Source organism: Acipenser ruthenus, chromosome 7, assembly GCF_902713425.1.
Source record: "Acipenser ruthenus chromosome 7, fAciRut3.2 maternal haplotype, whole genome shotgun sequence".
NCBI lineage: Eukaryota > Metazoa > Chordata > Actinopteri > Acipenseriformes > Acipenseridae > Acipenser > Acipenser ruthenus.
Window position 1 is genome coordinate 46,435,723 of NC_081195.1, and position 12,695 is coordinate 46,448,417.

General features: G+C 37.1%; 1 protein-coding gene across 1 annotated transcript in view; it reads left to right on the top strand.

Moving 5' to 3' along the window:
• Window positions 1–12,695, top strand: part of LOC117416004 (tyrosine-protein phosphatase non-receptor type 12-like) — a 53,932-nt gene that overhangs the window by 37,725 nt on the left and 3,512 nt on the right. Inside the window, exons 11-13 of the mRNA XM_034027004.3 lie at window positions 64–159; window positions 2,957–3,042; window positions 8,961–9,934. Of these exons, the coding sequence (XP_033882895.2) occupies window positions 64–159; window positions 2,957–3,042; window positions 8,961–9,934 (1,156 nt within the window). The remainder of the gene's footprint in view (window positions 1–63; window positions 160–2,956; window positions 3,043–8,960; window positions 9,935–12,695) is intronic.

The following is a 12,695-nucleotide window of genomic DNA, read 5'->3' on the forward strand; positions in this document are numbered from 1 at the left end:
CATGTTTCTTTGGTTCCTAAATGTCCCACTGGCTTACATACCTTTTATTTATCGATTTTATAGGAACAGTATGAGCTTGTCCATCGAGCTATCGCACAACTCTTTGAGAAGCAGATACAGCTGTATGAAGGCCCTGCAAAGAAAATCACAGATGGTATAGTAAGTGACATTTTGATCCCTGCCTAAATTATTATTATTTTTTTAAAATAAATTTAGTGACCAATTATTATTAGTTTTTATTTTCCCCCCAATTTGCAAATGCCCATTATCTTTTTCCTCCTTACCGCAGTGGGTCCCCACACAGCACAGACGTCCTCCAATCTCACGTGCCTAAAGCCAGAATCGCTTTCACGCTGAGCAATCCAGAGCAGAGGTGGGCGGGTTACTGATCCCGGAGAACAGAGATCAGCCCTGCTTTTTATCCACTCTGAATGTGTTCGGTGTCTGGCCAGTAGGGTTCGCTGTAGTAGCGTCCCCAGCAATGTTCTGCCTCTCTGCAGAGCCTGGACGCGAACCGGCATCATCCTGCAAACCCAGTGGATGAGCCGCTCGGGACCTTTTTTTTTTAAACTAGATTTGTTTACCCTACATGTTTGTTCACTTACTTACCACTGTTATGGCCAGGGAACAACCCATGAAAATTAAAGCATCTCCAGCAATTGTGCTGTATGTTTGGTACGCAACTGTATTTTAAAAATGTCTTACTGCCACATTGCTTTAAAATTTGGGCATATGAATTATACGACCACATGCTTTGACATAGGGTCTTTATAGTTTGTACAAAAGTTAGATTCTGTGATTCTTTCAAAGTTCCATTGCAGAAAACTAGTCTTATCTTCAATTAACTTTTTTAAATATATATTTAAAGTAAAATTACAAAGAACAGACTTTATTTGAATGCATTTTATTACAGCTTGTCTCCAGCCCCCTGAATAATGCAGAATTTTAGTGAGAATAAAGGCAGGATGTGCACTGCAATGAAGAATAACTTCACAAGTCACAGAAAACTGTGGCAGGCTGCCATCTGCTGAGGCTGGTTTCCTCCTTCAGAAGGATTTGTGACAATTAATTTGGAGAGGCATAGAACTAAGAATAATCACGTTTCTGGGAACACAAACCCAGAAGCAATGCTTTAAGACCATTAAGTAATAAAGTATTTCTTTGCTTAGGGACCATCCCCCTGTTCAATTGATCTAAATACTACCACTATTTAAATACTACAAATAGAACCAAACCTGATGTTTTAATTAGTTCTAGAAACAGAATCATACTGTGTTGGTTTTCTTGAATGTTCCTTCTTTTTTAATGATTTAAACAGTATTGATATATGCCAGCATTAATTAAAAAGACCACTGACTACGTGGTCCACTGGACTGTGTGGTCCAGTGGTTAAAGAAAGGGGCTTGTAACTAGGAGGTCCCTAGTTCAAATCCCACCTCAGCCACTGACTCATTGTGTGACCCTGAGCAAGTCACGTAACCTCCTTGTGCTCCGTCTTTTGGGTGAGACGTAGTTGTAAGTGACTCTGCAGCTGATGCATAGTTCACACACCCTAGTCTCTGTAAGTCGCCTTGGATAAAGGCGTCTGCTAAATAAACAAATAATAATAAAAAACATTGGTAAAATACCAATAAAAAAGAAAGATAGGGGGAGGGGAACTTTATTTGTCTTCTCAGAACTTGTATTATTTTGCCCATAAGCTATGCACAAATACTAATGCTAATGACATGATATGAATTTGTGTTGATCATCAACTGTGTCTTGGTTGTGTAACAGCGACAAAGGTTACATGCAGGTGTATTCTAATCAGTAGTGCAGAGATAGCAAGAAAATATGCTCAACATGTAAATCTCTGAAGAAGCCAGTGTTGCTAATTTTGGGATCTTTATACACTTTTTTTAACCATAGGTTTAGTTTTAGGTTATTATTTATTTATTTCTTAGCTGACGCCCTTATCCAGGGCGACTTACAATTGTTACAAGATATCACATTATTTTTACATACAATTACCCATTTATACAGTTGGGTTTTTTTTTTTTTTTTTTTACTGGAGCAATCTAGGTAAAGTACCTTGCTCAAGGGTACAGCAGCAGTGTCCCCACCGGGATTTGAACCCACGACCCTCCGGTCAAGAGTCCAGAGCCCTAACCACTACTCCACACTGCTGTGTGGTTTTAATAAAACAAATAGAACATTGTGTGTTGCTCATGTCTTGTAGCTTATTTATGAGCTGATGAGTCTTTACAGTAAAATGCTTTGTTTATTTTGAATAATTAAACTTATATTGGTGTATGATGCATATAAAGCAAAAATGTTGTGGAGTGAAAGACTGTCTTTCAGAAGCCAGCTCTGGATTGTACTGTTTACTATTTCTGGATTGTGCTGGGGCAGTGAAATCATGCTCAGAATGTGTGGGTGTCAAAGCAGACAAAGAAGAAAGCCAGCAAAAAAAATTCTAATTCAAAATTCTTGACTTTGATGATGGGATAGAAAAATAGCTGCTTTTGTATGTTTTCTTCTTCCAATTTATTCTTATTGTCAATTTAACAGTTTAAAACCATGAATGCTAATAAAAACCCAAAAAGGAGGACAAAGTATGTGATGTGAAGTTATTTTACCTAGATGTCTTTAGCGGTCTGCAGTGTTGAAAGAGTTAAGTTTCTAACAAGCGTGACTGAAGTCATGAGACCTTTCATATTTACATCACAAGTTTATTTTTATTTATTTTTTTATCTTCTGGGAATAGAATGTTGGAGGTTGAGCAAGCTGAATGTGGTTTTGTAGACTAGACCTTAAAAAATGTGACCAAGTTCCACAATATATAATAAAAATACCTTTGGCAAAAAACACTTTAGCTGACGTGCATTTATAATCTATAGGGTTAATTCTTAACTGTCATAAGCACTTCGCACACCCTATCCTAATGTAAAGTACTATTTTTGTTTTCTTTCTTCAGAATGAGATTAGTCCTGAAAACACTGCCAGCTCCTTAGATGTGGAGAAAGGGGACTCTCCTCCACCGAAGCCGCCTCGAATCCGCAGGTAACTTTCATATTTTGCTGTTCTAATATCGGCTCCTGGATGGTTGGTTAAGCTTTTTTAAACTCTAAAATGCATTCATTGTTTGCATTAATGTGAGAAAGTTGGGTCCTCCTCCACCTTCCTGTAAACTCTTAGTAGGCCATGTAACATCCTCTGAAGGGTATGTTGGTGACCTAGACCCACTTTCACATGCACACTTTCACATGCACACTTTCAGTGTATATACTCTGGCACTTTTTAAAATCAAGTAGTGCAATCGATACATAGTAATCACATATTAATGTAAACGCTAAGTTGGTGTCTTAACAATTTGTTAATTTGTTCCATTTAATTCTACATCTTATGGATTTTATTGTATTTTCTTATGACATGATGATTTTGTTCATTGTTTAAATTCATGTTAGTTCAGTAAGGCCAGCTTCATTACACGTCATGGGAGGTACTGAGGGGATGGCAAAGGTTAGGTTTTCATGTTTGCCCTCCCTTGCTAATGTTGCTTCAAAATACTGTAAAAACCCTTCCCAGATGGAAACTGCCCCCCCCCCCAATAGCCTGTCTGTAGTCACTGTGTCCTGCAGTGTGGACAGTTGTGGCCAAAGAACATGTTCTGTTGGTTTAAACTAATAACATGCATTTTATAAGCAGTGATATAAATAATTCCTCCGCTAGTGCTTTTCCTCCAGAGGTGATTTATTGAGATGGGGTTTCCAAGTTAAAGGACAGCAGCATTAAGATATGTTTCTGTTTTAGATCATTGAAGTAGATGCCACTCTTTGTATAATGAAACCACAAGACATAATTAAATTCTACCCCTTACACTTGCATCTGATTTATTCCAAGACAACTTGGTGGCTTAATGTATTGGCAGTCAGTTACGAGCCTATTCCCATGTACACTGGTGCTCATAAGTATAGACACCCTTTTCAGATACTCAATAAACACCTGCTTGAATGATGGGGATATTGTGATACATTCAAATTTGTGATACTTTCCTTTTTCAATATTCTTGTATATAAGACTAGACCCAAACACCTAAATATGAAATATCCAAGTACTGCTTAAAAGGCTAAAATATCAGCTTTCTGTAATGTAGAAAGAGGTATAGTAACGGAAGTATGTGTTTCTGAGGCAGCAGATAATCAACGTAGGTTCATGTCAAGCTCATAAAGTGACTTATAGTAATATTAAGGGTCTGCATCAATTCAACTCAACAAAGTAACATTATACAGTCTGAGACTGAAATGGAGGCATTTGTGTTGTATACTGTAAATGTGGAGGTTTGGTCCAAATATCCCTCTAGAGCAATTTAAACAGACTTGAAATTAGTGCTGGGCCCTGTTTTGTCTATAGAATAAACAAATCATAATTTAAATACTTTTCTCAATGAATGGGTGCTTGGTGCAGTAGACTCCTATTCTGTGAACAAAACACACAGCAGTTCGAGGACGTTTACACCTGCTTTTCCACAATTACAAAAATATTGTTAACCCTTGCTTTACAAACTGATCTAATTGGATGGTGTAGTGTAATGCCATGAGAATACAAATTATTCATCTGGAGGTCTGAATGATTTTATATGCAAGTAATTCTGTTTAAAATCAACCAAATTGATTTTGTTTCTAAGGATGTGATTTTGTGTGGTAAAATTTAACCAAAATAGCTTATGTGGTCTAAAATGTTTAATCTGCTGAAAATGTAACTTTTCCAACAACTGCATAGAATGGAGGAAATTATTTTTGTTATCCAAAGATATAGTTTTTTACAATGTTACAGGTTAGTTGGTTTAAAAAAAAAACAAAAAAAAAAACCTCTGGGTGGGACAACTGCTGTTAATTACAAATAAACGTCCTGTGTTTCTAAAGCTAATAGGTTGATCCTGCAATACGAAATAGCAATACAGCATGTATAAAAGATTACCAGAGAAACCTTTTAAACTCCCTCACTGTTATGAATAATACTGTAATTGTATTGTTGGCATGAACTTTGTCGTCTTTTGTCTTTTTGATCTACTTCAGATACTGTTCAGCAGTAGGTGATTTATGAAAAACCGTTTCCAAGTTATTGGAAGGAATAGGTTGCAACCTCACTGAAATCATCTATGTAGTGTTTACTTATTAAAAACAATACATTAAGGACCCAACAGGAAATTACTCCCTTTGCCATTGCACATGCTCAAGATTGACAGTATTCTGGATATTTGTCTGCATGTAAATGTCGAAAAATAATGGAATAAATTCCACTTCCATGTCCACAAATTATCTAGAATATGTTATCTTGTGTGTGTTTTTTTTTGTTTTCAATTTCAATATTTTGCACAATAAGTTATATAGGGGATTTTTTTTTTCTTTTACTGGTGGTAAAATTAATTTCCATTACTTGCATTGTGGTTTATAGTCTCAGTTTTATACAAGAATACAAAAAAATTAATTATGAAAGTTTTAATGTTTCTTACCTCAGCATCCTGGAAGTGAGAGATCAAGTAGTCAGACAATTTCTTTTTCCATTGTAGTCCAGACCTTCACATTGTTTAACACTAGAAGGACCGGAGATATACCTAGATTGCTCCAGTAAAAAAAAAAAAAAAAAAACCCAACTGTATAAATGGGTAATTGTATGTAAAAAATAATGTGATATCTTGTAACAATTGTAAGTCGCCCTGGATAAGGGCGTCGGCTAAGAAATAAATAATAATAATAATAATAATAATATACTCATACTCATACCTAGAATCCCCGCAGCCGTCTTTTCTGACGGCTGTATTCAAAACACTGTAAATAGTGTAACGAACGGAGAAACAGTCGGATGTAACAGTTTTTTTTTTTATTTTTAATATATATTTTTTTTATATTGAGTGTTACATAAACATCTGAAAAACTGAAGCATATATATATATATATATATATATATATATATACACACACACACACACACGCGTGAACATTTATTTTACAAATCAAAACAAGTAAATAAACATCTGAACAGACATTGGTTTACAACATGCATATTTATAAAACTGAAATGATAGCAATACATTTTTAACTTTTCAGCAGCAATCGGTTTATTATCAGATGGGCAAAAGCAACTGAACAACGTAGATAAACTTAGAAGAAAATGTTTCACAGAAGCGCACAGCACAAGAAGTTATAAAAAAAAAAAGTAATTTATTTTTCTTTTTTTCTTGGTTTTTTGACAATGGTATTCCTTTACCTTGAGTAAGATAATGCGCTTCTCCACGCCGCCTTTCTGCACACGGCACAGCAGTTCAAACTTTTATTTTTATTGCACTTGCCAACCTGCATTGGCGGCTCTCAGCGGGGTTGCCAGCTTCAGCTGTGGGTACACGCTTGGCAGTTTCTCCTTGTTCCAAATGCTTCTTGCGAAGTTCCTGTGCTAACTGTAAAATATATTCTCTCCTTGGTAAATTCTGCTCCGTGCATTCTTTGTAAAGTGCCCAATACATTGTAAAACACCTGAACAGGCCTCCATCGGGTGCCAGCTTTCACGGAATACTTCAGTGCCATCTGATCCAAACATCAATTTCATATTTTGTTGCGTTGTAAAGCTCTACGGTCTCTGGTATTTATTTTCACTAGTCCCGATGCTAATTGACTGACCAAAGCAGCGCAGCTGGCAAGCAGGCACCAGCCTTTCAAAAGGCTGATTGAAAAACAATAGACTGTCAGTCATTCACTGAGGTAGAGAGTAGAGACTAATCTGATTACAGCTAAACACATTGTGGACTGGTAAATAAAAATAATAAAGTAGAATACCGTTCTGTATAATCAAAATACAATTGTTTTCTGTGTGGCTGTCAATGTGACTGCTCCCGGGGCTTTTAGGTATAATGTAATATATCTCCTTTATTTCTGCACTCCCGTGTTTCATGCTTTATGAGAATATTTAATACATATGGACAGAACGGTACATGAAGGCACAGCCCCATATGTGTTACACGACTGGAGAAAATTACATTTTAAAACCAAAAAACGCCAAAATGACCGCCGCGGGGCTTCTAGTGTTAAACGCATCAAACAAATATTCACAGAAAATGAGTTTGCAATAAAGGTAGAATATTTCATTTATTTTCAAATGATGTATTGGAACTAGGTTCTCATGGGATCGTACTTGAATTTACAGGCATGCAGTTTTAGGTGATGGTAGGTCTTTGTGTTGCATTCTGATAGATATTTTTTAATGGACCTTATCGATATCTAGTTTGCCACCTGATGGTTGTCAATGGTATTTTCTTTTTTAATATTTACTTTCATATAGGATTTAAGTTCTTGACTTTTTATAACGACGGTCACCTCCCAAAACAATGTGTGTGACTCTGCCTCCATAAAGCATACGTATGCACGAAATGCTTCGGCAATTTTCTTGCAAGATCATAATAGACCTGATTTTGTTCACTTTACTGACTTTAGTTTTATGTTTTACTGGTTCCTGTTGAGAGAGGGTTTTTTTTTTTTTTTTAAATCACTCAATCGTAGATTATAAGGCAAAACTTACAAGATACAAGTCAAGTAGTTCAAGTGCCTTCAGTAATGTAACACAGATTATCTCTTTCTGCTTGACTTGTTTTTTGAAAGTCATGCCTTGAGAATTGAGGTCCCATGTTGATTTGATGCACCCTGCCCTTAATCAAAGGTATATGCCCTTAATCAAAGGCATATCTTGGTCTTGATTGAAAAGTGTATTTTTTTTATTGAAAGAAATGTGAAAGCCTTTGCAGTATTAGGAGCTGAAATTCTGTTGATGGTATTACCTGAAATCCACCAAGTTTACACTGGAACCTGCAGTTAATATATATGTGATTTATTAAATATGATTTTATGTCCAATAAGAATATAATAAAATCAGTATTTATTTATTTATTTATTTATTTAAACACAAACTTTTTGCAAAACAAATACACAGGGTCTCCCGAGTGGCGCATCCAGTAAAGGCGCTCTACGCGGAGTGCAGGATGTGCCCTATAGCCTGGAGATCGCAGGTTCAAATCCAGGTTCGTGGCATTGCTGTGGATCTGCAGTGCAAAAAATGACGGCTTGGCAGGAGCACGTTTCGGAGGATGCGTGTTCCAGCCTCTGTTTCCCGAGTCGGCGGGGGGGGGGGGGGGGGGGTTGCGAGCGGTGAGCCGAGGATACAGATAATATTTGGGCATGCTAAATTGGGGAGAAAAACCAGGATAAAAAAAAAATTGGCAACAAAACAAATACACAGAGCTGCATTGTCATTAGGCCCTGTTGGAGCCTTTTGTTTTATTTATTTTTATTTTGGAAAATCAAACCTGAACCACTTAGTGAATAGGATGGCTGCAGGGGTGACGTCAGACCAGGGAAATGAAACCAAAACAAGTAATGGCGGGGCAAAACATTATATTAATAGTTTATTAATAACACAACAAAAGACACTTTCAAACAAAAAGGCATGTTGGCTAAACAAACAAACAGTAACAAGTAGTATGCTGGTTGCAAAACTTATCTTTTATCTTTTAGCTCCTTTCTCCACTCTCTTTCTCCACTTACGAACACTCCTCTCCTGTAAAGCCAACCTTCAGATCTTTTTATATTTGTGACCGAGGGACTAACTAGCTATCAATTATTATATTATCCCTCGGTCGCATTATGCACGGATTTACTAAGTCTGCGTGACTGCCAGCCAGTTAAACAATTGGTAGCTGACAGTCACGCATTCTTACGAGGTAATTCAAATACAAACAATAACATGGCGAATGGCACCTTGCTCGTCCTGCCTCACAATAATACAACACAAATACATTGGCTTTTCACCGTCATATATACATAATCATAACAATAACTAATAATAAACAAATATATATAAAGGGTGGGATAATCTGCCACACACATCTATGGCTACTACATTTATGCTAATTTTTATGTGTTTTTTTTTTTCAGTTGCCTTGTTGAAGGGGATGCCAAGGAAGAGATCCTGCAGCCTCCAGAGCCTCGCCCTGTCCCTCCTATCCTGACACCTTCTCCTCCGTCTGCCTTCCCCACTGTGACTAAAGTGTGGCAGGACAGCGACCGATACCACCCCAAGCCGGTGTTGCACGATCTGGCGTCGAGCCAAGCCACCGACCACAACAAAAACTACAATAAACCCACAAAGCCAGGCTCAAAGATGGAGACCTACCCAGCTCACATAGAGCCCTTTGAGAAAAAACTTGAGCGAAAGCTGAGTATTGAGATCAAGAAGGTGCCTCTTCAGGAGGGGCCAAAAAGCTTTGATGGGAACAGCATGCTGCACAGGGGACAGGCAATTAAGGCCAAATCCTACTCTGTCATGGAGTCCAGTTGTGGTTCATTTTCTGCAGATTCAGCCCCTGAGCCCCTGCAGAACCTCTGTTCAGATTGCTTAGGGCCTGACAAAGGGAGCTTGCAGACTGTGGGTCAGAGGCACGCAGGATCTGACCCTCCCCCGAGGCCCAACCACCTTCCCCTTAAAGAGAAAGGACATGCTGCGTGGTCTGTACCGAGCCCCGAAAAGGCACCGTCCTCTTCTCCAGTGTCTGCTGAAGAGAAGTCTTCCAGTATTCCTAGCCAGGTCCCTAAAACTATTGCACTCGCAGCAGAACCTGCCTTGCAGGCAGTCTCCACAAATACCAGCAATCGACAGTGTGCCCAAACCCCGCCAACCAGAATGGCACTTAGTTTTAGCAACCCTCTCCACTCCGATAACTCTGACTCTGAAGTTGATGGGAGGGACTCTGAGAGAGCCATAAAAACCAAAAACCTATCCAGTATTTCAACCGCAAGTGCCACTGTGTCAGCTGCCACTACTGGGGAAAATGTTACAGCTAGAAAAGTAACCTCTATGTCTATCGCTACCCAAAAACCATCAAGTTCGCTCAGTACGGAAACATCAACAAGTATGTCTGTGTTTTATTAAATATGATTTTTATATATCTGTATGTAACAAAGAGAGCTTATTAACCCTGGCTTATAAATTAAAAAAATTATAATAGCAAAGAAGACAAGATTCTTAATGCCTTTTCCCCCCTCCAAATCAGTATTAGCTAATTTTGTTTCAATGGAAATTAAATCTTATTCTAAAACTAGTAAGAAACAACTTTATTATAAATGACTATTAGACACACCCTTAAATTAAGTGTGAAGTTGTTTATTTTTTATGTGGTGTTTTTTTTCTGAAATGGTGCTTGAGACCAATTTTGAATCTTGCCTCTCTTCTGTGTGTTAATTTTTTTTTTTCATATAAATTATTTTACTGCTTAAACTATTTTTGTAGCTGGGTGGGAATCTGGCACAAAAAGGGTCGAGACTTACTGAGCTGGGATTTAAAGCCAGTATCTTCTGGCTTCTAGACCAGGCTGTAATGACAGGTTACCATCTAGTAACATATTTCAGTAGTCTGAATCTATATACCAAAGTTAGTAATCTAAATAAGCTTGGCAAAGTAATGCCTTTTTGAATAGCTCTGTATCCAAAAAGGACTGCACATACACTGTATTGTTTCCAACTGCCTTCTAGAAGTTATTTGTTTATGGTGAATTACCTATGCTTTTTTTATTTTTGTATTTTATTTTTATTTCATTTTTTAGTAGAGCTATTAGATACATTTGTTCTAAATGTCACTTTTCAAGTGTTTGTTTGTTTGTTTGTTTTGCATAGATATCTTTTCAATAACTACAAATGAAAAAATAGTAGGCTGAAAGAACACTTACACATTTTTTGGCACATAAGTTTGATACGGATTTATATACGGTGTAATTTTGTATTTGTATAGCATCACTAATCTGTATGCCCTGTTTTAGAAGAACTTTAACATTTCCTTAAACTGTTTATCATGGTACTGGTCAGTTGATGGCACCATGATAAATTAAAATACTTGCCAATCAAAATATTTTAAATAATAATAGTTTGCTTCAGGCAATTAATACTTTTGTACTACAGTGCAGTATTTATTGGCACAATGTAAAGTACAGCAGGATATTCTAAACAAAATGTAGATCTTAAGGTTAACAGCAACAGATGTTTTTATAATTTGGCTTTGTCTTAATAAAAATTATTATTATTATTATTATTATTATTATTATTATTATTATTGCCTTACAATAACTGACACAGAGCGATTATATACTGGGTGATTTGTTGTGGATTAAGTCTAGGCACCATGCCAGAGTAAAGGGTATCCCAAACCAAAACCTACTTGCAGTAAAACTTGAACGGTCTGAAATACAACTACCTGGATCATGATGGTTTGGAGAAGCGAGGCTTATCAGTGAAAACAAAAGCAACCTTGCTGTATAAGGTTGTTTTATTTTATCCTTGATTTTACAGTGTTGTAACCAGCTCCTAAGGAGAAAACTAAACAGGGTTCCAACAATGGAGAAAATAAAGCTGCCTTTCCCCGTCAGACTTTAAATAAATTCTATCTTTGGTGTGTGGTTATTCCTTCCTGTATAGTGATTTTTCCTAATGTGTACTAGTTTGTTTTCTTTCTTTCATGTACTCCTCTCTTTGTCTCCTTTTCTCTGTTTAATGGTTGATTTTTTTGCTTCACTTACCTACTCTTTATACTGGCAGATACTCGTTGTATATTCTGCCCAGATTTTGTGAAGATTTTTGAGAGAGAGGCATTGTATGAACAGGCAATTATTTTGAACTTGGTGACATGAGCGAAAACAAATTAGGAAACCATAAGAAAAATAGACAAGACAAGGTATTTGTGGTGCAGCATATACAGTAATCCGTTGCGTATCCGACTGCGGTGTAACCAGAGTAAGGGCGGATATGTAATCCTGTTTTAAATACCATTATACACAGCTGTAACAATTACTATATTCACACAATTATTGTTTTGAGATTCAGGTTTTATTAGGGAGCTCCCCTAAATCCCTTGTTTAGAAAGATACTGGGTATTAATTCTTGTGACAGAGTAGCTGTCTGCCATGTGGGTGTGTGCATTCGCTGCTGAGTGACAGGCAGGAGATCAGGGTGAGTGACAAGAGGTTGAAGTTGATACGCCCTGCAGGCAAACAGGATTTATTTACATAAACACACTGAACAGCTCTCATGACACTACCAGCAATGGTTGCGCACGGAACACAGTTTACGAAAACTTTGGTAGGATCTACAATCTCTGAACTAATCTTCTCTGTTCAATAATAAACTAACGTTGCTGAAGAGATTGATCATGGCGAATAAGTGACGGGCGGATAAGCGATGGATTACTGTACCTAATATCGGAGCTTCAAATATGAGATCTTGCCTGTATCTTAAGTTCAGTTCTTCAGCCTATAGAGTACAGTGGTCCTTATATTCTCTATGCATCACCATTGCCATTAAAACACTCCCATAATACTGATATATGGATAAATGTTTCAACAATAGTCTTTGTCAATGTCTACATTTTTGCTTTATCTGCTAATTTTAAATGGCTGAATTCAAATTTAATTGTCCTGTATACTGCACTACAGAAAACAGTTTCATTGTTTAAAAAGAGGTCACACATATGAAGTGGTTTACAGTAATTGCCATGGTCTGGGAAGAATCTATGGTATTCTGTTCACAGTGATGCTGTCCGTTTTGAGATTGCTGCTTCTAATTTATCATTTTATCTGAATTAAAGTTGGCTTACGTGATTTATCCAGTCAGGCATTGGACAGATTG